Below are 25,244 nucleotides of genomic sequence, written 5' to 3'. Positions count from 1 at the left end.
GTGCAAATTACTGACCTCTGTCATCATTTTAAGTGGGGGAACTTGCACAATCGGTGGCTGACTAAATACTTTTTTGCCCCACTGTATGTCTGTTTGACACTGGTCGTTTGGCAAATGTGAGGCTAGACTGGCCAAGATTTACCTGCTCAGTCACATCAATTGTAAACTAGCAAGAGGAAGATCATGGTACTTGGATCTGCTCTCTTATTCACAAGGAGTTGCCACAGCGGGAAGCTCCACATGTTTAATTTGGCAGAGGTTTTACACCAGATGCCTTTCCTACTGGAACCTCTCCTCACATGACTGAATCAGATTCACCCTATATGGCCACTCATTATGCACTAGTTAAATGTGTTAAAAACAATATATAGTGGGAAGGGTTCTTTATCTTCATAACACAAAAGGGGGAGATCAAACAAAAAACACCCAACTGTGTACAGTTGTTGTGTACAGTTGTAAAGTGTACATTACTGGTAACTACTCAGGACGTCACAATTGGATCACCCAGTCAGATGGCCTCTGACATCAGCTTTCTAATCCTCTGCTAGATACAAATGTATTTTAGGAGGTCACCACAGCTGGGAAGGTGGGCACAGACCGGCTTAAGTGACAAATCTGAGAACCACATTCTAGTTGACTGGTGACAGCGCCCCTTGCTAGTAATGAGTATGGCTGCTACAGAGAAAAGCCTGTAATCAAATGCTCCGGGATCATTACAGAAGACGAACAAATGCCATATTTACAAACTATGAATTCATTCGTATTATTTTGCGTAGGGCAGTTATAAAAAGTGCAGTCACGTTGTAATTGGGGCTACCACACGTGTTCTGGTGCAACCGATGAAACATTGGTAACCGTAAACTTACCAAATGCGAGAGACTATAAAGCTTGTTACTACACCAGAATACTGCAGTAGATACAATTAGTCATGCTGCATTTTAACGCTACTGATGTTAAAAGCCGTTACACATGCATTTGAAGCTTCAGCGGCTAGCTACAGGCGAAGCTAACTTAAGAACGCCTGCAATGTTAGCTCGCCTAATTGTTTCAAACTTTTATATACCTCAATACTTGAGGCCGGCTACAGACAAAATAATGACCTAACCTTACTTGATCCAAATCTAAACATATAAACTACAGTTTGATACTAACAGGAGCTCGGTGTGTCGTGTTAGCATTAGGCTAACAGCTAAAAACCAATGTCCTTTCATTAGATCTTACCAATGCCAATTGTTGACATTAGTCGCATCAGCTCTCTCCTCTACAATCCAACGAGGGTCTCCTTCTCCCCACTTCGCCATTTTGTTGAATAAATAATAAGAAACGTTTAACTGTGTAATGTTAAAAGCAGAAAGCAGGTGTCTGCCGGTGACTATCCACCGATGCGCACGCTGTTTCTAGAAGCCTCTGGCTGCTGCGGGCTCTCAAGCGGTGCTCCTGCGTTTACTCGCCGAGCACAGAAAATGCTGGAAACGGAACGTTGTGGAAGGAGGTAAAAAAATGTCCCCCCTTTGCCGGAAGTCTGAAGAATAGTTCCGCGTTAGGAATGCAGACTTCTGGAACTACAAAAATAAAATAAGTAAGTAAGCAAATAACTAAGTAAATACATACACAGATAGATGAACTTTGAAAAGACTTGTTTTTATTTTCCATTTCAAATGTTTGTTTTTTCCTAAAGAAACGCTTCATTCTGCCAGGCTCACATGAACTACTCATACAAATTACTTTTACAAGCATTTTTTTTTAAACCAACCACACAAAATTTGTAAATGTTCCATTGTTTTTGTTTTTAATTTTAAGGATGTACTTCTTTTGTCTGTTCTTGGCTGTTTGCAAGGGGAAGACAAATTTTTTAAAACCGCTCTTAAAACTCACCTCTTTTCATTGGCTTTTAGAAAGGTTTAATTTATTTGTTTTTATTTGTTTTTATTTTCTTTTTATCAGCGAGGTGTTACTACGAAATTGTGTTCTATTGTATTTTTATCTGTATCTACTGTACAGCACTTTGGTCAGCCTTGGTTGTTTTTAAATGTGCTCTATAAATAAACTTGACTTGACTTGACTTGACTTGAAATTAAGGCCTCACCCTCAGGTTTATGAAAATGGAGACTTTTCACAGCTATGGGGCAATTTTTGGACAAAATAACTGATTAATTATGAAAACAACTCTTAGTGAAACTTTTGATGGCATGGCCTAAACATTTTACATATCTTGAAGTAAAAACCTGTGATATTAGACAGTGATTATAAAAATGAGTGGAAGACCGTGAGGAATTAAGTCCATGTCAGCAGATTCTCACCTAGAGTTTGAGTGAGTATAGCATGAGCTTTTATTTAGGTATGTTCCCTTTGCTGTGAGTTAAAAACACTTCACCCGTTGACCACTGGTGGTGGTCAGAGGGCCCGGTGGCGCCAGTGTCCGACAGCCTCGCCTCTGTCAGTGCGCCCCAGGGTGGCTGTGGCTACAATGTAGCTTGCCATCACCAGTGTGTGAATGTGTGTGTGAATGGGTGGATGACTGGATGTGTAAAGCGCTTTGGGGTCCTTAGGGACTAGAAAAGCGCTATATAAATACAGGCCATTTACCATTCAGCTGCTCAGTAACATGGCTATCTAATCACAGAGCAACTCAATGCATTTAGGCATGTAGACACAGACTGAATATTTCATAAATTTCATAGCAGCAAGAACAGCAAACTCAGGCTACAGTTCACACAGGCGCATCAACAATGCACAATTAAAGATTGGAAAAATCCTGCCTGGTCCGATGAGTCTCGATTTCTGCTGCAACTTTCAGAAACAACATGAATACATGGATCCGTCTTGGAGGTCTAATGGCATGGTGCATAACTTATTGGCACACTTTGGGCCCCTTAATATGAGCTGAGCATAATGTAAAAGTCACAGCCTACCTGAGTATTGTTGACCATGTTCCTCACTCTATGACCGCTTCTGGCGGCAGCATCCACCAGGATCATGAACCATGTTGCAAAACTCATCTCAAACAGTTTTTTTTTTTGTACGTGAAAGTGAGTTCACTGTACTCAAACGGCTTCCACAGTGACCAAATCCGATAGGGCACCTTTTTTTTTTAATATTAGTAAAATTAACATACAAACAAAATGCACCATATATTACACATTCAGAGAATAGACATTCCTTACATAATGGCAACTTTAATATATAGGAAAAAGAAAATATAAAGTCAAAGATTTAACCAACAGGTTTAAGTTGTTTTTCCAGTAAGCTAGTGTTGGTTTGGTCTTAAAAAACGACATTTATGTATAAATTGTTTGCACAAGATTAATAACACATTAACACCATAATTAGCTTTCTTTTCTTTCAAAAACACTCCAAACATTATCATATTTAAGGTAAATGGGGTAATTTGAATCCCACTGGAATAAAGCCAGGTATGAAAATCCAACCAAAATATTTTTATAAAATTGCATAAAAAGAATAGATGGTCCAAATCCTCCTCTTCTGTTTTACAAAATATACAATTACCAGTTTCTATTTTGAATCTATCACCAAGGAGTCTATTTGTCAGGTACATTTTATTCAAAATTTTAAATTGGACTTCTTTCCCTTTAGGAGGAATAGGGAAGGTGATGTAATCAGTTCTTATTCTTTCAATTTCTTCCCTTTGGAAATCTTTTAATATGTAATTACGTCTAAGTAAATTTAGAGAATAAAGACTCCTTAATGAAGATCTTAGAAACTTATTATTGCATTTAACATCACAAAACCGAAAACCATTTATATATAATTGCCTTAACTTGTGGGAGATGTCAGAATATATTATATAATTTACAACTATGTTTTTAAGTGACAATGGAATGGATTTTATAACCCGATTAAATTTACTTTTAGAACATTGGATATTAAACTTTTGGCAAAAATCTTGATGTCCTAGAACATGTCCTTCCTCATCTACAAAATGGGCAATTGCCCAAACACCTTTTGATAACCAATCTTGAATAAAAATAGATTTTCTATTTGTCAGTATATATCAATTGTTCCAAATTGGGCTATTATGTGGAGTGAAATCATGTTTAAATAACATTTTCCAATAAAGAAGGACCTGTTTATGGAATTCAGAGAGTTTAACAGGTAGCTTAGTAATTTCAAAGTCACACTTTAGGAGAAAGTCGATACCCCCCAATGTGTCAAAGACCTTATGTATAAAAAACCAAATGGAGTGTGGATTATTTAGGAAGGATTTTAACCATTTAAGTTTCAAAACACCATTTATTATATCAAAGTCAATTGTGTTTCCACCACCTTCAATGTATGGTTTAACCAAATCATCTTTAGATATATAATGGCACTTATTCCTCCAAATAAAATTAAAATTCAAGCTATTAATTGTTTTAATAACTTTATTTGATATTGATAAAGAGTAAGCTGGATATATAAATCTAGATAAACTATCCATTTTGGTTAATAATATTCTTCCAAAAATTGTGATAATAGGGCACCTTTGAGAGGTGGTTGTGGTGGCACGCAGCCGATAAATGAACAGCAACTGTGTGATTCTGTCACTTCAATATGCACCAATATCTCAGAGGAAATTTTCCAGCACCATTTTGGATTAGTGCCACGAAGAATTAAAACAGTTTTTATAGCAAAAGGGGGCTAACCTGGGACTAGCAAGGTGTACCTTGCTAAAGTTGGCGTTTGGTATGTAACTTAATAATAAGTTATATCCTCTAATAAGTTAAATTAATTCGTATTATCTGTCTTATCCAAAAAGTAGCCCCACCTTCTGTTTTTTGTGTCAAGTCTAATAATTGTTCCAAAAAGGTTACAGATCAGTAGCTAGATGTTGGAGGCTCGAGGATTTAACAGTCTGTCTAGGTACTGGTAACAGGGATGTAGATAAGCTAATTACCATTGCTGCAAATGAAAACATCCAGAGGCAGAGGTAATAAGCATCATTAGCGATGATAATTACTGGTAATTACACCAATCAGAATTAAAAGGTCTTAAAAAACACTAATGAAAAGCCTCCAAATGTGGCTGCTACTGATTTGGGAAGATATAAACAAAGTGCAGTTTAACTTCTTATTAAACCTGCAGTTTAGAAGCTTAAAAAACAATCATCAATGAGCAAAATACACAATTCTAAAATACTGTTCATGCAGCGTTCTTATCAAAGTGATCTCTAGTGAGATGGAAAATCACATGTGATCATATTTGAACTTGACTTTATTGTCTTTTTCTGGACTTATTATGGATTTGTAATCATCCATCCATCCATTTGCTTCCGCTTATCCTTTTCAGGGTCGCAGGGGGTGCTGGAGCCTATCCCAGCTGTCATAGGGCGAGAGGCGGGGTACATCCTGGACAGGTCGCCAGTCTGTCGCAGTTTGTAATCAGATCTCTGATTTCTTTAGTACACAGGGAAAGTATAAAACTTAGTGTTCTTTGCATCTGTCTGTCATTGCATTACAATTTCCCGTGAATGGAAATATTTCCAAAGGTTATCAATACAATATATTACCAAAGACATTTCTTTTAAGTGTCTGTCCGCATAAACAAGACAGAAAAGGTGAAAATAAGAAAAAATGTTGCATTGAGTTAAATTAGACCCAACTACAAAGGATTAAAAGCGGTTCGATCAGCTACTGAAACCAGCTGACTTCTTGTTACCCCACCAGAATGATTTCTTTACCATTTTAAGAAAATACGAGCATAAGCAAAAGCAAGTCTTTTTGTGCCCCTCACCACCAAAAGGAAAAAGCTTAGATGAATTTTGTTTGTTTGACTTGTTGAAAACAGAGCATGCAGTGACTCAACAAGTATATACCTTTTTTGCCATGTATTAAGTGTAAAACTATGGTTTCTGTTATTTTACTATCTAAATCAGTTGACACCATTTGAACTTTATTCAAAGGCTTTATTCAAATTTGACTCATAATGGACCAGTGCCATTCAAAATAAAGCAGAGTAACTGTTCGGGGTTGAGCAAAATGATTTTATTATTGCGGTCTCAACAGACATAACATGTATAAACCATGTTTACACCTCACTGGGTAAGATCCACGCACTATTACCCAAAATGTGGTGTGTTAGTTCTGACCACAACTACCAGAGGCTCAGTCTGCATGTGTGGCAGTGTTTTTAAACCCAGTCATGTTACTGACCTGCTGCCAACAAACCTAATTAGTATAGAGAGATGTTCCACCAGGTGCCTTTAGTTTTCAGTGGCATCAAATTAAAAAAGAAGAATTATTTCATTTAAAAATAAATAAATAAATACAGTACTGTGCAACAGTATTGAGTCACCCCTCATTTCACTTCCAAGAAGCCAGACATTCTTGTTATTTTCATAAACTGGTCTTGAGCAATAGTTCTTCTGACTTTCTGAAGCAAATTCTTCTTTCATTTTCAGTCCGCTCCTTGTTCCTGTCTACTTTCAGAAGAATGTTTTATTCCCTGTTAAGGTGCTTAACACCTGACTTATTATTTGACAAGAAAACCGACAATTCAAACATATAAACCCATCTAACTGATGGGCTCAGCCACTGTTTTCTATACACATAACCAATTTTACATTGCAGCTTTAAGTGTAAAATGCCATAGTATCATACAGTATCACAGGCATTAAAAAAGCAGTTTTAGCTAAAAAGGTGGCATATCAAAGAAGTGACATTAAAATATTTGAGGAAACTAGACAAGTGGAATATGAAAACAAAAAAAGAAGTGTCAGATTGAAAGAAATGGGAAAAAATCAGCAAAGACATGACAAAGGACCTGAGAAACATATCTGGCACTTTACTTGATCCATCTAAAGTTTGCCAAAGCCTCATCAGAAACGGTCTCAATGGTAGGGTGACAATCATGAAGCCATTCTTAAGGAAGGAAACAGGAAGAAAGGGCTATGAGGGTATGACAATTTACAGAATAATTGAAAATCGGTGGCAACGCACTGTGGAACACTATCAGTGTTGGATTGACCTCAACATTGTTGAAGCAGTGTGGGATCATCTTTACAGGAAACAGAACGATAGGCAGCCAAAGAAGAGCTTTGAGTGTCCTTGAAGAAGCCTGGAGAACTATTCCTGATTATTCCCATTCCTACTTAATGAAATCACAAGAAAGTCTGCCTAAGAGATTTTAGGCTGTGCTGAAGAATAAAAGTGGTCTTACCAAATATTGACTTCTAAGTTTATTAGGATTAGTTTTTGTTGTATGAGCTATATTTGTATTTGCACAATTTTCAATAACTCATGTCACCTATTTCCCAATTCCCTAACAAAATATAAAGAAATTAGGAGTGGTTAAAGACAATTTTTTAATATTATATAAATAGAATAATCGGTTTCTTGTTACAATTTTCTATTAAGCATTTTCTATTTTTATTATTTATTAATAAACTGGGTTGCGTTTTGATATTTGTGTCAGTGTAGAACTGTAGTATTACTGGAGATTGAATCCACAGTGTAAGTGCTCATAATTCATACTGTGAGTAAAAAGGTTATAAGATAATTAACAAAGTACAAACACAGAAAAATTATGTTTTGCTAAACAATATTGCATTCTCTTGTAGGGATTTCGTTCTAATTTATGTTTGTTTGAATAAGTATTTTGTCATTTTACCTCTTAAAGTATTAAACTAATTCAGTTAAACAACTTAAGATCATATGTGATTTCTAACTTCCTGCACAATAAAAGCCAAAAGGTTTGTCGCCAGCCAGCCTTTTATATGTTTCAGTAAACTGGTAGTTGCAACTGTCAGTTAAAGACAGTGAAATCAGAAGTAAAATAATTCGCTATAAACAAAAGGCATAACACCTAAATGTCACGATAACCTCATACATACTAGTTACTAGGCACGTATCGGAGTAAATTCGTGTTTCTTAGTCACTTTCCATGACTGGGTATAATTCCCCTCACCACAGATTGTTTTTCTTGTTAAAAAGGCCAGCGGTAAACGCAGCGTCAATACACAAAGAGTAACCAGAACATCATCAGATCTTCTACATCTTGTTCTTGAAGCCAGCATCGGGCTTTGGCTTGTTTGTTGAAGCATTAGTAGGAGAGAAAAGCAGGGAGAAATCATTAGAGAGGAATCCCAGGCATATGGCTGGCTTTTGTCGGCTCCCCTCCCCCTCCCTTCCTTCCCCTCCTGTCGTCCGCTCCGCAGCAGCAGCAGGACAGAGGTAGTTCAGTTTTTGAAGCCGTGGCATGAATGATCTCATCTGAACCTGATCTCCGCTTTCTCTGCTGTCGATCCTATGACCGAGACGGGAATTAAATTAACACAAACACGAGGTGAGTACGGCTACTGAAGCACCCGACGATAGTGTTTTTAACCAGCCACCCGGGTGACCGTGTGTTGTTTTTGGGGAACTTAACAGCCCCGCCGTGGCGAAAACTCTTGTTTTTGGCTAGAAAGGAGGAAGGACCGCGGACTGTGGGTGGGTGGGCGCTTTTAGCTAATTAGCTTTACGTTCGCTAGCATTCGTTTTATGTAAGAGGAAGTTTCCAAACGAATGCCGAGGGTTTTGTGCCTCCTTGGAGGCATTTTTTTTTCACGGAACATTTTATGCTAGCTAGCGGCAACCCAGAAGTGTAAATTCCGTCTGTAGCATAGCCGGCCGGCTAACTGTTAGCTACTAGCGCAAAATGGCCTCATTGTCGCTCGGTAGCTCTGATGCTGAAAAGACAAAAGCATGCGGTAGTCACGGCCAGAAGCTCTCCGTCGCTTTTTACAGCTATTCTAGCGGTTTTAATTTGGCGACTGGCAGTGGTAGCACTATGTATTTGAGAGGGAAGTGGGAAAAATGTAAGCAGTGCTTTTTAAAAATGTGTTTATTCATTTAGTACGGCAGGCTGTGAAAGTGGTGGGGGATGGGCCATGCTAAGAACCATTGACGTAAAACGGGGCTGAATTTTGTTTGGCTTCTGCTTCCTAGCAAAGTAGAAAACACTTAGTTTAGTGAATGTATTTAAACTGTTTTAAATCCAGTTTAGTGACACTGCCTGTCTGACGTAAATACAACTGTAATGTCAGCATCAGAATAAAGTACTGATTTACACGAGGTGATTGTCCACCCCCCCCGCACTTATTTCCTGATATGTGAGAAGTTTTTGAACACCACATATGTCAGCATTTTTGTGAAATCGTGTTAAAAAATGTGCGACTAAGTTTAATACATCAACATTAATGTGCAGGTGTAAATGAATACTATTTAACTGAGTATGAGCTCGATATCAGTCATTAAAATTAAGCGTCTGTAGCAGATCACCTTGGGTTTTAAAATCAATACATTCTTATTGGTAAAGTAAGTAAATCTTTTTAAAAAATGTTCACTTGCAGATCGAGATGTTATTATCAGGAGTTTGGTTGTTATTTAGTGCTCATGTTAGGTTATCTGTCAATATTATCTTGATTGAAAGTGTTTTAAGTGGTTAAAATGTAAGAGCATTTAGGGAATTGATTGTATGAGATTGTAGTTGTTTACATGTCCCACAGTGGAAAAACACAACGCACTGTGTATGTTGCCTGCTACAGATGACTGATCAGACTGGTTAGGACATAACTCGCTTTCAGTCTTATTTTATATATGACCTATATATGAATGGCTGTTTTTCTTATTGTTTTCAGGAATGTAATTCTAATTTCAGAGTAGAATCCTTAAGCTTTAAAAATGCTAAACTATAGGGTGTTCGAAAACAATTATCAGTATAAATGTTAAAAAAAAAAAAAGTTGTCATGTCCAAAACTGTTTTCTCTTCTGTGTGCAGTGATCCGTCTCTCAGGTTGTAGTTCTTCCTGTTTCTATTTAATGTCTTTTTTTTCCTTTTATTTTTCTACTTTTTTTTTCTTTAAGGAGGTAGTTCTCTCTAGTGTCTCTTATTTAACAGGGGCCAGTATTATTGCACCACATAAGAAGACAACAATCGTTTTCTCACCCTTTTCATTTTAGATCTCCGGGTATCTTCATAAATTACCTTTTCCCCCCTTTATTCTGTCCACTGTCAGGAAATGTTATTCTATGATTACGAGGACTCAAAGACCTCCAGGCTCCCAAGCCTTTAGTTGTACTTACGAGCCACTTCTCTTTATTTTTTCCTTTTGGCATGGATTGTAACTTTTTGAAAATGTGGTGATCTGATTGATCAGCAATTTAGATGTATACTTTTCTATTAAATGTGAACTCACAAGGTTGTTGTTTTACTAGTTTTTGTCAGTATGCTATTGCACAACACCCCTGACTACACACTGTGTCAATGTTAAAATATGTAATTTGCACAGATTATGGGCCTTAGTTTGGCCTGGCATCCTAAAATAAAAATGATAATTTGGTGTAGAGATGATTTATGACAGTAACAGCAGTGTCTTGGGCATGGTAGTTTCTTTTTGATTCCTAGTTCCTGAAAAACAGGAAATTTCTGTAAAGTGATCCAACCCTCTCTGTGAATTGTGCCCTGTGAATCCTAACGCTAAACATGAATCAGTGTTGTTTTTCATTGTACTGATTTTTTAAAATTTTGTGTTTTCTTTTTTTCCCTTTTAAAAAAATGTATATCACAAATAGAAATTTGAAGCAACTGGAATCATTGACCCAAATGCCCTGCCCACAGGTTTAACACAGAGGAGACAGCCGGACACTGCGCATACTGTTTTTCTGTCTGATGGAAAATTAAATGCCACAGGCTGCTGTTTGGAGCTCAGTCTCCTATTCACTTGCATCCCATTTATTTTTGGGAGTCAGAGGGGCCTTTAACATTAGCGGGAGTATTGTTTTGTTCCTGTAAGACATGTGTGTGTTGAAGTGGTATTTAATGAGGAAGTTGACTGTGCTTTTCTTCCCCTCCTCAGTGAAGAGAAAGTGAAAATCTTGTTCTGCTAGTTTTTGAAGCGTCGCGTGCGTAGACCTGGAAACCTGATATCCCTTGTAAATATTAGTGGCTCATGGTGGTACATTGTACTGTGAATTGTAAATGCTGTTACTTTCCATATCCTTGTCACTTTTACCCCCTTGAAAGCACCCTTATTGATTAGGATATCTTTTTGATTTTCTTGATCACAGGTGGCAGTGGGGGAAAGAAAATAAATGCACTAATTAACTTGAGTGCTGTTTTTGTTTTCTGACAGAGGTCTCTGTAGTCTGTGCTTACTTTGATGCAGTGTCCGCATTTAGTCGGTAACCATGCTATTTTCGGTGGCTCAGTGGTCTGTTAAAAGTGTGGTTGTTCCGCCCAGCAGGAGTCTTGCCTCAGACTGGCCTAAAATGGGCAGAAATGGTGCTGAACAAAAGCTGCTTGTCGCTCGTACAAAAGTACTTGAAGCGTTGCAGCCGGGACCAAGCTGCATTGCTATTGCCTGTGCCTCTCAACAGGAAAGGTATAGCAAACTTTAAGAAAAAAACTACAACAATTATTTGTTTACTGTAGAGTAAGCCTGTAGTTTATTTGTAAAGTCACAGCTGCAGTTCAGCAGATTGTAGCCCTAGCTCCCTCATGTCCACACAAATGTTACACCACATAGCCTCATGACATCACACATTTACATAATTAATTACATGGCACTTAATCTTTTTAACTATTTTAGCTAGTGACATTGACAGCAGTACACATTTTGTGTTTGTCTGTGTGGCACATTTCTTAATATTTAAGCAAGTGGTGCCATTGTGTTTCTCACTGATTTTTTTTCTTTTTTGTCTCCTCGCCTTCACAAAAGAGAGACAACATGTTCCCGAAGGGCACCAAGCGCAAGTTCTCAGACTCTGGGGAGGAGGCCGTCTCCAGTGGCGACCAGGGCCCCGCAGCTCCTTCGGCGGCAGCTCGGACGCTGTCTTCGTCGTACAGTCTGCAGCGGCAGTCGCTGCTTGACATGTCGCTCATCAAGCTGCAACTTTGTCACATGCTGGTAGAGCCAAACCTTTGCCGTTCAGTTCTAATTGCTAACACAGTGCGGCAGATCCAGGAGGAAATGACCCAGGATGGCACCTGGCAGATAATGACGCAGGCCCTCGCAGCCGCCCAGTGTCCCACCGACCGCCTGGTGGCCACTGAAGTGCTGTGCCGACAGACTGATCCAGCAGCCCAGGCAGGGCAGAGCCCAAAGCCTTACGCAGTGGTCGGTGTGGAGGAAGGCTACCACTCTGAAGAGGTGGTCATGGAGGGAGATGTGGAGACGGATGTCACCATGTCTACTTTGTCACCCGTCTCCCCTCAGCTGTCCTCGGCTTCTTACCTCGCAGGTCCCTTTGGCATGGGGCCCTGCTGGGAGGAGGAAGAGGAAGACGGTGAGTGCGAGGAGGAAGAAGAAGAAGAGGAGGACAGCGAGGAGTGCGTATCAGAGGGAGAGGAGGGAGACGGGGACCACCTAAGTGCAGACTCCAGGACAGGGGAGCAGGTTTTTGGGACTTTTGAGATCAAGCACCCAGCGCCGCCCCCTGACCCTGCGCTCGAGGAACTGTTTTCAGACGTGGACCCGTCTTACTATGACCTCGATACGGTGCTGACAGGCATGCAGAGCGCCCCGAAAATGGGGCCTTACGATCTGCTCGATAGCCTGTCCTCTCATGGGCCCACGGCCCTGAGCTCCAGCTCAAGCTGCAGGTCAGACCTGAACGAACTGGACCACATCATGGAGATCATAGTGGGATCCTGAAACTCTGAACATTCCTCTGGTCTGTACTGATGCCACAGACTCTTTCCAGACTATGCACAGTACACGTGTGTGTTCTGTATGTGGTATTGTTACACATAGAGATTGTTGGAGGTTTTGGATCAAGATGGGAAATTAACAGCAAGCCAAGTAGATTTGAGGATGGGGGTATTAGAGATGTAGTTAGTCTCCTGTAACAGCCACTTGGGCAGGTTAACATCTGCTGTTGTGACTTTTTGTATAAAAAATAAAATGTAATTGGCAGTTACAATTGTGATGGTAAAATTAACAAATCTGGGGATTTTAAAGCTATGCTGGTGAGTTGGTAAAGCAGTTAGTTTCCCACTTTGGTTCTGAAATCCAAAACTCAACAATATCTGTGAGAAGGCAAAGATAATTACCTTATAACTACCATGATGCATTCTTATTTAGGTGTTTATGTCCGTCATTCACTCTGTCATGCTAGCTCCTTCTGGCCGTATTCTCTGCCATTTCATCAGTTCTATTTATTGTTACATGGACTGAGAAACAATTCCTCACACTACATGCATCAAAAACCAGAACAAATTGTAAATCCAAATCTATAAATCAATGCATATTTTCCTAGAGATTTGAGCAATTATGAATGGAATTTATGTATATGTACGTATGTGTATATAGAAATATATTTTTTGCATTATACAGCTGGGGGATTTTGCAGGCATCATTTGATATTATTATTTTCCCCTCCCAAGCGGTTTTTAAGATTTTAATAGCCAGTCTCAAGACGGTGTCTTCCCATGGTTTGGTATAGTCGACTGTAACAGGTGTCAGGACTGGCATCGTCTCACTTTATAGGCGCTGTTCTTTCATTTTCTTAAAAGCTTTACGCAGAGCAGGAAAATTGCTGCCAGTCAACAAACAAGGAGCAAGAGTTGTCATTTCTGGTAAGTTTACAGTAGCCAGGAGACAAATTAAGTAATTTTCCTGCTCTGCTGTCATTATGGATCCAATATCAGTAATAAGCAGCTTTTTCCTCACGCATTTTGGAGAAACCCCGGGGTGATAACTGCATCGAGAAGCCATATTTCTTTCTCTCATTTGTTATTCCAAGTGAAGAATTCTGTGTGTTTAACCCATCTAATTTATTGTTGTTTTATTTATTGTATTTATTTTATCAAGGTACAGACATGCCATGTTGACCTATCAATTCAACCATGAGGCCCGATGAAATTGTATTTATCCAAATTGTGCCCTTCGTTTCCAATGCAGTACCTATTTATTCCTAAGTTTTCTTTTTAAGGACTATTAGTAATAACAACAACCGGGTTACTATTCAAATTACTATGCAGCTCTGTCATATGTGTTTCAAAATGACTGTATACAAATCAAATGTCCTTTAATTCCTTTATGCAAACAGTTGCCTTTCTCCTAAATATGTGGAAAATCAAATGCATTCTTCAAAATTGTTCCTTATCGTGATGAAGAGATTAACTCAGGCAAATAAAATGTATTGACTAAAATACAGTATTACGACACGCTTAATACCTTACCACAACACTCCTGAAGGATGTCACTCTGGTCTGAATGGGAGCTAGAACTTCAAAGACTAATTATCGTTGTAAAATGTATGCATTTTTTTATATTAAGACAAAAACATTGTAGCATCTTTGTAAATATTTTTTATAATAAAAGGTGCAACTATTGATTGTGTGTGCTTGTTTCCCTTATTTTACAACAGGACATGTTACTGTTTAACTCTTTAAAGCCGGTCAGAGCGGGCACGCTCCGTTTTGCGTAACTATTTTTAAATCCCCGTAGAGCCGGAACCGTGTAAGCTAGCGCAATAATTTGTTTTGCATATGAAACCGGAGGAGTTGTACTTACATCTTATGCCACCAGCTTGTCCTAGATCACGATTTCCTTCCACATATAGCTTTGCAAAAATTGCATAAAAAGCGCTTGCAGGAACAAAAACACCATATTCCAGAAACACGCTTTGCCGATCCGATCAGCTGTTCGTAACACTTCCTACACTTTTTGCAACTTTTTGTATTTAAGGTTTTGAGGGATAAACCTCTTAAATTTCTCCAAGTAGAAGTATATGTAAAAAAACAAAAACGATTTTCAATTTTTTTTTGTAGTTTATTGCACTTTTTTGCAATTTATGTAGTTACTGTGGACTTAATGCATACATATTATTAAAATTTGGGCTATAATGGTTGTATTGATGTATAGCAACTTGAAATGCTTCCAAAAATGGCACTACAGCATGTAAAAATATAAAATAAGCTCTGGCGAACTTGGTTCTATGGTAGGTCTTAAAGGGTTAACTATTTGTCATGGTTTTTAAATGGATCTGAAAGAAGACTTGTGCTTCTCTGTTTCTGTTATATGAGCGCTACTGTAAAGGATGCATATTAAGTTTTGAATAATGAAAGCATATGTAAATAAGTAATTCCTGTGAGTGAAAAGCATAGGCTCCAGACAGCATCATACTCATTTTTTTCCCCAGTCTTGGCTCTGCGTGATGTTACTGAGAGTGGACATCTTTTTAATATCTTCGGCTTAAAACTGTGTAAGCACTGAGGCCCCACTCACCTCCGCTCCATGACACGGTGAGTTATCCAGTTGAAAGAAACTAGATGTGGTCGTTAAGAGACGGCCATGGACAGCAACCACACTCAGGTAAGCTGTGGTGTTTAAACTACGCCAAGTTGGTATTAAAATGCCCAAACTGGGCTAAACCACCAGCCTTTTTCCAATCCTTAAATGCCCAATGTTGGTGTGCCTGTGTGAAATGTAGCCTCAGTTTCCTGTTAGCTGACAGGAGTAGCATCCAGTGCAGTCTTAAGGTTTGACGTGCTGTGCTTTCAGAAATGCTCTGCATACCCTGGTGTCTGAGAGTGGTTACTGTTGCCCTCTTGTGCGTTCTCCTCTGGTCTATAACATCAACAAGGCATTTCCACCCAGAGAACTAATGCTCGCTGGATATTTTTTCCTTATCGGACTATTCTCTGTAAATACATTCAAAGCAGTTCAATTCTATTTTATTTATACAGCGCCAAATCACAACAACAGTCGCCTCAAGGCGCTTTATATTTTAAGGTAGACCCTACAATAATACATACAGCGATAAACCCAACAATCATATGACCTCCTATGAACAAGCACTTTGGCAACAGTGGGAAGGAAAAACTCCCTTTTACAGGAAGAAACCCCCTGACAGGACCAGGCTCAGGGAGGGGCGGGGCTATCTGCCATGACTGGTAGGGGAGAGAGAAGGAAGACAGGATAAAAGACATGCTGTGGAAGAGAGCCAGAGTTTAATAATAAGTATGATTCAATGCAGAAAGGTCTACTAACACATAGTGAGTGATAAAGGTGACTGAAGAAGAAATACTCAATGCATCATGGGAATCCCCCAGCAGTCTATGCATATTGCAGGATTCAGGGTCATTTAAACCATAAATACATGTTCATAGTAATTTAAATCACCTTTTATCTCCATCCGGATGTTCAGTTGAAGTTCAGCAGCTCGTCTTGACAACGTCTACATGCCTAAACTGTTGCAATGTGATTGGCTGATGAGATATTTAAATTATTAAGGAGCTGAAGAGTTGTAGCTAACGAAGCTGCTGGTCTTGGCATATCTCCAAATCACAAGGGTAGCTTTTCAGAAGCTGAGCATTTAAGTTCTATGGGGTCTTTTATTTTGAAGGCTGGCTGGATTCTCTATACTATCCCTGCCCTTCTCATCTGTTCTGTGCAGGTCCACATGGTTACAGCTTAAAACAAACAAACAAAAAGCTCTGGGGCGTGTCTGGTGGAATGGTAAGCATTTCTTGAGTATTTTATATCCGTGTATTCTTGGGGTGAGAATTGAAGGGGCAGCCAATCAGAAGTTGGTTTTCACTATATCAGCGCTGGCACATACAGAAACTGTAAAAGTTTTCAGTTTATTAGGAACAGCTGGTTAAAACTAACAGTCTAATGAAACTATCCTGCAAGAACTACCTGTAAAGGTTTAGTTTTTGCTGAACTGAGACAGGTGCTGATTCATCATTGTTTCGCAAGAATTCTGAAGACCACACTTTGAGGTGCTGTTGATCTGTGTTGCAGTTAACAGCTGTTTAGTTAATCTATCCGTATTCACCTGTTAACAAGTAAAGTGGAAACACGCTATAAATCAGTGCTTAATTTTAAATGGAGTTGTACTGATATAGAGCTTTCCTAATGACACTTGTCTATACACACTTGTTGGTCATTTCGAAATCTAGAGGAGCACCTGTGGCGTGTGCAAAAACACACACCACAGGTGCTCAAATCATGCATGATTCATTCAGTGCTCTTCCACGTGTGACCTGCTAAAAGACGCCTTGAAGGAGTTTTCAGTTGAGTCTGTATATGTTCCCTCAAATACAGGATTTTTTTTAATGACACTAAAATAGAATTAGATGTTTTGCAGCTGCAGTCTGGCCGCAGAGAGACCTTTGTTCTCACGTGCTGTCACATGACGATATTGGACCGTGAGATCCTGCGTTAGATATGTGGAGAGAGTTGCAGTGGTTTCAACATAACAGCACCATTGTGTGTTCGAAACGCAACTTGGAGCAAACCTGTTCAGAGTCGAGCCACATTTTGTCCTTTTCAAAACGTGAGCTTTTTCATATTCAGAAAACTGCATATTCACAAATCTGAAGGAAGTTTTGTCTGATCCTGACAAAAGCAATTTCTTCATAAAATTATAGCTTACTTTGCAAGCTGGACTGTCGCCTGGAATTGGTTAGCTTATAGTTAAAGATTAATGGTCTCTCAGTGAGTCAGCAAAAAGGCAGCCTAAGGGGAAAAAATCCAGTCATCGGTGAAAGAGGCTCGAGTGTCTTAAAAAGCAGCAAAAGAGGGGAAAAAATAAATAAATGTGAAGCAGAAAATCTGAGCTGTTTCAGAAATGCTCTCATAAAGTTAACATCATGTGATGTTAAGAGAGCAGGTCTGAAAGATGCTACTCTGACCTTTATTATAAATACACAGCACCATGCTTAAAGTACATGTGCCTTCTGCTGTCACAGGGCAACACTTCCTTTAAAAAACGTGTGCAGTAGTGAGCTTTAGTCCACCCCTCCCACGCTGCTTTCAGGTTCCTCTCTTAATCTAGATAACCGTTGATTACACGTTCAGCTTAAAAGAGTAAAGTGTACATCGGTGTTCGAGTAAAAGATGAAATACTATGAAATCTTGGTTCTGTTTTATATAGCTGCTTTTTCTTCTTTACTAATATATCTTTTAAGCGCGCAAATGTACGATTTCAATTCAAAAAAAGACAAAACTATGGGGCTGATGAGAATGAAAGAAAGAAACAAGATGAGGAAACAAGCGTGACTAATTTAGAAGGAAGAGATATAAGGTGGAATAAGACCTTCCTTATTTGGTATTTGCCTTTCCTGTCTCTCTGGTCACGTCCTTCCCGTTCCGTTCTGAGTCATCTTGTCCCTTTAAAAGGCTGCGTTCAGGTACGCAATAAAGCAACCTGGGGCTTCTAGATATTTCCAGCACGGGTGCACTGGTGTCTGTTTGGTAAAACTGTGTTGATTAAATGTTGTTAAAAGAAATGTTCACTTCTTTGTTAGATGTAAATTCATGGGAGAACTTTATGAATCAATGTCTGAACATTTGTGGCATCTAAAAGAGAAAGAATTGTCCATAAAATAGCATAATGTTTGGCACCTTTAATGTCCTCCTACTTCACATTATGCGGTAGGACGCCACAACACTAATGCTGAAAGTACTCATAAGTTACTTTGAGTAGAGGCAACAGGTATATTGCTGATTTGCCAATAATCTAGTCTGAGTATTATTGACACTTTTTTTCTTTTATAGAGACAGTGCTGTTCCAAAGCTCTACTGTAGAATTTTGCTTGTCACCATCTTGGTTTTTGGGAACCAGAATCGGCCCAGAGGAGAGACTGGTGGATCTGAAACTGAATATTAAGTAGGTCACGTGTGGCAGAAACAAAAACAGACCAGATGTATGTTAGTTAAATTTAGCCTTGAATCAAACTTTCACTTAATAGTTGCTATTACATTAATGCATGCCTTAAAACCAGGACCTAAAACCTGGGTAATGCAAGTAACTAGACTCGTGGAGTAAAAGTAGTTTTGACAATATGAAAAAATAATGGATGGTACAGAAAAAAGGTGACTTCTTGGATTTTCTGTTAGTGCAACCAAATGCTGAACAGAATCCTTTCAGGTGACCTAAATAAACAAATAAGTAAAATAAAAGTTAGAATTAAAATTAATTAAAAACAACACAGTACCACAGATAAGCTTTGCCATTGCCATATCCTGACTAAATGCCATGGGCTATATGCATTGTGCTGTACTCAAGAGGACTGAAGACTAGCAGTAAACCCATTCTGAGTGATTACTGGGGTAATAAATCAACTGAGAAGTAGGGTCACTTTGTCACACACTTCTCAACAAGTCACTTCTTGCTTTATGTCAACAACTATAAAGTCAGTGCAAGAAAAATCGAGCTAAAGTAACACTACTTAAACTGGACAATATATATAACTGTACTTAAACAGAAAATTTATGCAGATAGTTAATGCGTGAAAAAAAAAAATTTAAGTTCCAAAAATACGTCAAACGGAAAAAGACAAACAAGTTTAAAGGGTTAATACTTAAGTCCACCATGGTCAATAACAGCAGTGGTTACGCTCTACCAGTGATTTCATATTTAAAAACATGCTCAGCTTTTATTATTTACCGCTTACTGGACAAAACAAGCCCATGTCCTGATAAATTCTTTTTCCACCGATCATAAAGGCCATTATCGCCGCTCACGTGTATTTCGTGTGCTTCGACATGATTTCCAACTGTTACGAGGTGTTCTTAAACGCAGCGCCAGATCGCTGTCGGAACAAACGACCGCACATTCGCTGCCCCGTGAGTGGCGGAGGCGGAGGTTTGATCGTCGGGTGAACGGACCAATCCCGTGCGCCGGTGAGCTCCCGTGCCCCTCCCCCCTCCTCCGCAGCTCCGCCGCCTTCCCCCAGCTGCTGCGAGCGGACAGTACATTCCTCACACTTCGGCCGTCTACAGCTCAGGAACGGGACACTGAAACGAAACCAGTCGAAGACTCGACTGATTCATACCTCCCATGACACTTCCCAAGGGCACGTAAGGTTGGTTTTTCTGTCGTCTTCATGTCATTCTCTTAAATTGAACTTAAGTTTGCCCTTTAAACTTGGTTCAAATTGGATCTTAACGTTCCCGCTGAAGTACGGGAACCGTCACGGGGTTATGGGGTGTTCTCGGGGGTCCTGAGCTAAATAAGTAGTGTAGAGTGACCATATGATCGTAGTTAGCGATTTAAAAAGACTGATTTTTGCTAACATGTTTATTATCCGCGTATTTTACTTTGTTGAGGCTTCTACCGACATATTAAATTAGACCAAGCAGCTTTAATCTCTCCGACGAGGGTCAAACTCACCAAATGGGGCTTCGTGTGTCCTCTTTACTTTTGTAAAAGGATCAGAGAGAAAGTGCTCCATGGCGCTACCCATCCCTGTATGGATGAGTAAAGTCTGTCAAGCCTGCTGGGGTGTCTAACAGTGAGTCATAGTTGGTAAAACGCGCTCTTTCAAATGTCTTAACTCAGGGGAGAAAAAAATCGACTATGTAAAGGTGCATAATATATTCAGTATCTGCAGCTTTATGCTTTATGTGTTTTCTCCTGATTTGAAAAGGCTCTGTGCCTGACAGTGTCTCTGAAACTAAGCATGCTCGCTTGCTTTGTGCTCTTACATAAATTGAATGCAAGGTTTATTGCCATGCCGCCAGATCAGAGATCCAAGCCCTAAAAAAATAAAATAAAGAAAGAATAGACACACCATCTCAGCGACTGCTGTCAAAGGTTTGTGTCTCATTTTCTTTCACTTCAACAGGAGGAAATGCTCCGATTGGTGACTTTAAAAAAGACAAATGTTTAAGACCAGCAGACAGTTCAAGCTCTGGGAAACTAGCCTCTCTACCTAATTTAGTTTTGCAGAACTATATGTTGTGTTTTGCCATGTAAATGTAACGCTTCATTACACGTTGTACCTTATTGCAACCTAACAAATGGGCTCTTTATCCCCTGATGCAGGCCAATGTTGGGTCGAGGTGTGAAGCGGAAGTGGAGCTGCTTGGAGGAGCTGGAGGCTGAGGTGGTCGCGGAAGCCACTATTACGGAGGAAAAGGAGCAGAGTGGAAAGGATGGCCAGGAAGACGAGGCCGGGCTTCTCATTGACCCGTCCAAATCGGTCATGAGCCACCTGCAGCAGCGTCAGCGGGTGCTCGGCCTCTGCTTGGAGAAGCTCCAGCGTTATCAGGCGGGGATGGAGCTCAGCCTGCGCCGCTCCGTGCTGCTCATCAATACTCTCAGGCAGATTCAGGAGGAAATATGGAGTGACGGCGTGGGAACCTGCACCTCAGATTCACGTCTCAGCATCAGCGGCGTTCATGCAGATGACTCCTGTCTACTCAGGGACGATTTCAGAGAGGACGTGCCTGTTACGTGCCCTGGGTGTGCCGAAGGAGATGGGGAAAGCCTGTCTCTGTCTCCCCCACTGTCTCCCGAATTCCCCTCTCAGGAGGCAATTGACTTCCCCGACCAGCAGAAATCTCTGCCCGCTGCAGCCATCAGTACTTTCAGCGATGCAGTAAATGCCATGGGCTACCTCAGCGACCTCGCCCTGGATGATATCTTTGAGGACATTGACACATCGATGTATGAGACTTCAGATCTGCCGTCGGCCTGGGCGACAGGGTCTCTGTGGCCAGTCAGCGTGTCGCTATGGCCGGACGAGGACGTGAAATTACGTTCTTCCAGCCATTCCTCAACGGGGAGCCTCCAGTCTTGTCTCGTGGACCTGAATGACCTGGACCACATCATGGAGATCCTGGTAAAGTCCTGATCACCGAGATGAACTTCTGAACATTTCCTGTCTTTTTTTTAGGAGCTGCTCCGGCTGAATTAGGGCTGACAAACTCTTTCTGATGAACTCTGTCTTTTTTTTTCTTTTTCTTTTAACGGTCTATCTGATAGTTTGGCTGAAAAGTTTCTCAAGGTTGAGCCAGTTTAAGGTGGAATGAAACACTAATTCTAATATGCACATGCCTCTTATGAGGACCTAGTTATGCACCTATGCTTGTGCCTCAAGAGATATGAAATATTTATTGTAACAGATGAAGAATAACATTCAGAGCGTCTTATAAAGTTAGACATCCATGGTACAACTCTTTTGCACTGTTTTTAATAGTTATCAGTCCAAAACTGCTATTGACAGGAAAAGTGAAGATCGAAAACTTGACACAATTTGTCAGTTGAGCAAAAATGGAAAGAAATTATTTCTGTCTTTGTATTTTACTTAATTTTTTTTTTAGTATTTTTATGCTGGGGTCTTGGGCTGTCAGAAAAGTAGCAATTGAAGAGCTAGTTTATGACATTTTACTGGCAAACAAAACAAAAATGCAAAAAAAGATGTACCTTTTATTTGTGTAACCAATCAATATTAATCAAAGAATTTTATTTTTAGCTGAAACTTGGTATATAACAATGCTACAATCAGAAAGGCATTTTAGAAGGGACAGGAAGTCCTGGAATCAAACCGGGCAGCGCTTTAGCTTTCCAGCTGGTTGTATTATGAGTAGGAGGTGAATAATCTCTACTAAGAGTAGATCAGACATGTTTAGACAAAGTTGGCACACCAAAAGTATATTGCAAAACTTGCAAGAGGAGTGTTGCAATGGGTGGTACTGGACATGAAAAACTGATGGCATACGGCAGTGTTTAAGGTGAATTTTCCTGGACGTGGATCCTCACGTTTCCAAGTATTTGTCACTTTGCTCTCCTGCTTCTGTAACTGCAGCAGTCGTCAGAAGAAACCTGAGCTGCCGTGCTTCGTGCGGCACTCTGACTGTTAGATCAGGTCTGGGTTGATTATTAATTGAAATCCCTTCAATTACTTAAGAGGGCGTGCTTCTGCCAGCCAGGAGAGCCCAGGCCCGAGTTTCTTTTTTCAGATGTAGGACCGAGCAACTCCTGTTGATGAAAGATGAAAGTCTTTGTGGCCGTACAGCAGTCAGAGCATGGACTATTTATCTATCTGTATATTTATTTAGTAGAAAGGAGAATGCAGCCGCTTGTGAGCACTATATTGAAGTTGTATAGAAAGTGTGTGTGTGTGTGCGTGCGTGGGGTGGGGGGTGTAGAGAGGACATCTCAATGCTCCAGTATAGAAAGGGTAAATTGTTTTTCTTGTTGCCTTTTTATCTAATTGTATTTTTTATTTGTGAATGACAACTGAACAGCAAACCATATTACTGTTCTTTCTACATAGAGTCTATCGGTTAGGTGTGAGTGTAACTTATAAATGAAGGTTCTTTCTAATCTCGGACTGTCAGTGTTGATGCACTTTGTGACACAAAATGGGACAAACAGTCAGCACCTGTATGACAAATAAGAGTTTTTCCTTCTTGGCAGCTTTTTTTTTTCTTACTATAGTAAATCCAACATGTCATTAACTCAGCATACAATATGTATTTTTAAATGGTAATGTAATCCCAGTCTGGTTCTGACTGAGGAGCCAATCACATCAAGTCAATGGTCGGGGCACCTTTGCCATGTCTCAGAGTTTAACCTGAAAACAGAAGCCTTTGTATTTTGATGGGTTTTTTGTTTATTTCAATTTTTACACGCAATGTGGGAGTTGAACAGTTTTATACGCGTTTCTACCTGAAACCAATTTCCTGTCTAGCAGAAGAAATCCAGTGAGTGAAAGGTCACAGGGAATCTGACGCCTGACCTTCGCTGTTTGTGGTTTACTCCTGTTCTACCTCCTGATGTCTGTCTGTCTGCCGGTTTATCTGGAACACTCCTGTTTTCACCCAGAGAGCCGTCGTGTGTTTGTCGCTGATCGAAACGGTGTGGTTTATCATTTTAATTGTGCTGAGAATCTAACGCTCTCCTGTCAGACCAAAGTGATCCGTCCTCATCTCCATCTCATTTCATGTTGACAACGTGCCTTACTACTGATTCTAATTTTCAACTGCGCTGAGGTGTTGTGTCTGTGTGAGCTCGAGCTTCATTGATATTTGTTGTTTTTTGTTCTGTTTTTTGTAACCCAAAGGACTGCAGAAAGGTGTTACGTAAAGCACTCAGAAGCCACGGCTGTCATGGTTTCTTCCCTTTACTTGGCCTTTTTCTGTGCTCGCTGAACACTACAGGCATATGAGCTTAATGTATCCTGACGGGCTGACAGTGAACTAGCTGAGGGAGGAGGTGGCAGCCAGAGCCAGAAGGGGGGAAAATAAGAGGAGGAGGAGGATGAGGACGTGGAGGAGGGTGGGAGGAAGCAGGTTGCGTCACATGTTCAGTAGGAGGGGTTTGGAGCTTGTTTTGCCCAGACTAAGACTACAGACCAATCACATGAGATGTACGAGCAGCGCACTGCTGCTCCAACAACAACTTGTTTTTGCTCCTGATGCCTCTGCACAGACACTGTGTGAATTGGCTGTTCTTCAGCCGGTGAAATAAAACCACTTTTCTGTTTTTTATAAAATAATTTTACATAATCTGTCTGACAGGATCGAATATAATAAGCAGGAGGTTGCAGTGTTATTTATAATTGTGTGAAAGCACAGAGTGTCAGTAGGTTTTGCAAAGCACAAAGTGTATGTTGTCAATGCTGAACATGAAAAACAACCCCCCCCTCCAATGTAACTGAAGGAAGACTTTGTTCAGTGAAAAGATGATCGTTCATAATGTATTGTATTTGTTTTTGGAATATTTTATAGATTTTATCCAACAATAAAGAGAAAATACTCGAACCGCTTTGTGTGAGTCTTTTAATCTTTCATTGCAAAACATCATGCAGACCTGACTGTGTCTTTGGCACAAAGACACAAATGTCACATCTCTATTACAAAAACTGAACATGAAGTATTTACTATACAGACATTCCTGCCGACCTCTGCACACCAACCACGTACACACAACAGGACATTACTCAATACGCAATTGACTGCATGTGGTCTGTGGACCTGCAGGAGTATCTTGTCTTGTGTGTTGCCTCCAAGGCAACAGTCCCTTTTGAGCTCAGCCAAAATCCTTCTAACCTTTAACTGCTTAACCTCAGTAATAGTATACATGTATAAGCTAAAGCATGTCAATGATACATCATGCAAAAGGGCATTGCAGCCTGGAAAGCAGGGCTGAGGGCAAAATTTCCCGCAGCCCATAAATATATATATATATTTCCCCAAATGTGTCTAGAGAGTTAAATGGAAGCCAACACTTCCCTCTGGTGGTCATTTGATAGAAAAGCAGGTGTTTGTTTATGATGAGAATGACAATGCACATTCAAAAAGATCGGTCCTGCAGTGTTTGTTGGTGTTGTAATCAGGTGTTTCTGCAGCTTCATCACTAAAACCTGGTGTCATTTTCAGAAAACCTGACCCGGCAATGAAGCCAGTACAGTAAGTATCAGTGTTTCTCACAGCAGGGGACTAAACTTCCTGTGAATCTCACTCAATTCACTGGCAACTCTCTTAGTCATGGAAATTCTGGACAGAGGTTTAATCTCATGTT

At 40.0% G+C, this 25,244-nt stretch overlaps 3 protein-coding genes across 4 annotated transcripts in view; 2 read left to right on the top strand and 1 right to left on the bottom strand.

Moving 5' to 3' along the window:
* The window catches only part of ahsa1b (AHA1, activator of heat shock protein ATPase homolog 1b), a 7,394-nt gene extending 5,893 nt beyond the window's left edge, over positions 1–1,501 (bottom strand). Inside the window, exon 1 of the mRNA XM_005728635.2 lies at positions 1,222–1,501. Within this exon, the coding sequence (XP_005728692.1) occupies positions 1,222–1,301 (80 nt within the window). The 5' untranslated portion in view covers positions 1,302–1,501. The remainder of the gene's footprint in view (positions 1–1,221) is intronic.
* A 6,470-nt stretch (positions 1,502–7,971) lies between these two features.
* On the top strand, positions 7,972–14,267 carry cdca4 (cell division cycle associated 4). Of its 2 annotated transcripts, XM_005728632.1 has the most exons (3): positions 7,972–8,280; positions 11,222–11,359; positions 11,696–14,267. In XM_005728632.1, the coding sequence occupies exon 3, from the start codon at positions 11,705–11,707 to the stop codon at positions 12,629–12,631; it is 927 nt and encodes a 308-aa protein (XP_005728689.1). In that variant the 5' UTR covers positions 7,972–8,280; positions 11,222–11,359; positions 11,696–11,704; the 3' UTR covers positions 12,632–14,267. The 2 variants fall into 2 exon arrangements, with proteins under 2 accessions (XP_005728689.1, XP_005728688.1); XM_005728631.1 differs by lacking the exon at positions 11,222–11,359 and having other exon boundaries at positions 7,973–8,280.
* Positions 14,268–19,626: 5,359 nt separating this feature from the next.
* On the top strand, positions 19,627–24,168 carry LOC102196695 (SERTA domain-containing protein 3-like). The gene is made up of 3 exons (XM_005728630.1): positions 19,627–19,797; positions 20,760–21,558; positions 23,785–24,168. The coding sequence occupies exons 2-3, from the start codon at positions 20,764–20,766 to the stop codon at positions 23,887–23,889; spliced, it is 900 nt and encodes a 299-aa protein (XP_005728687.1). The 5' UTR covers positions 19,627–19,797; positions 20,760–20,763; the 3' UTR covers positions 23,890–24,168.
* The last annotated feature ends 1,076 nt before the right edge of the window (positions 24,169–25,244 follow it).

The sequence above is a fragment of the Pundamilia nyererei genome, unplaced genomic scaffold, assembly GCF_000239375.1.
Source record: "Pundamilia nyererei isolate P.nyererei 1_Seehausen unplaced genomic scaffold, PunNye1.0 scaffold00029, whole genome shotgun sequence".
In the NCBI taxonomy this organism is placed as follows: Eukaryota; Metazoa; Chordata; class Actinopteri; order Cichliformes; family Cichlidae; genus Pundamilia; species Pundamilia nyererei.
This window is presented reverse-complemented; position numbering and strand designations above follow the sequence as displayed.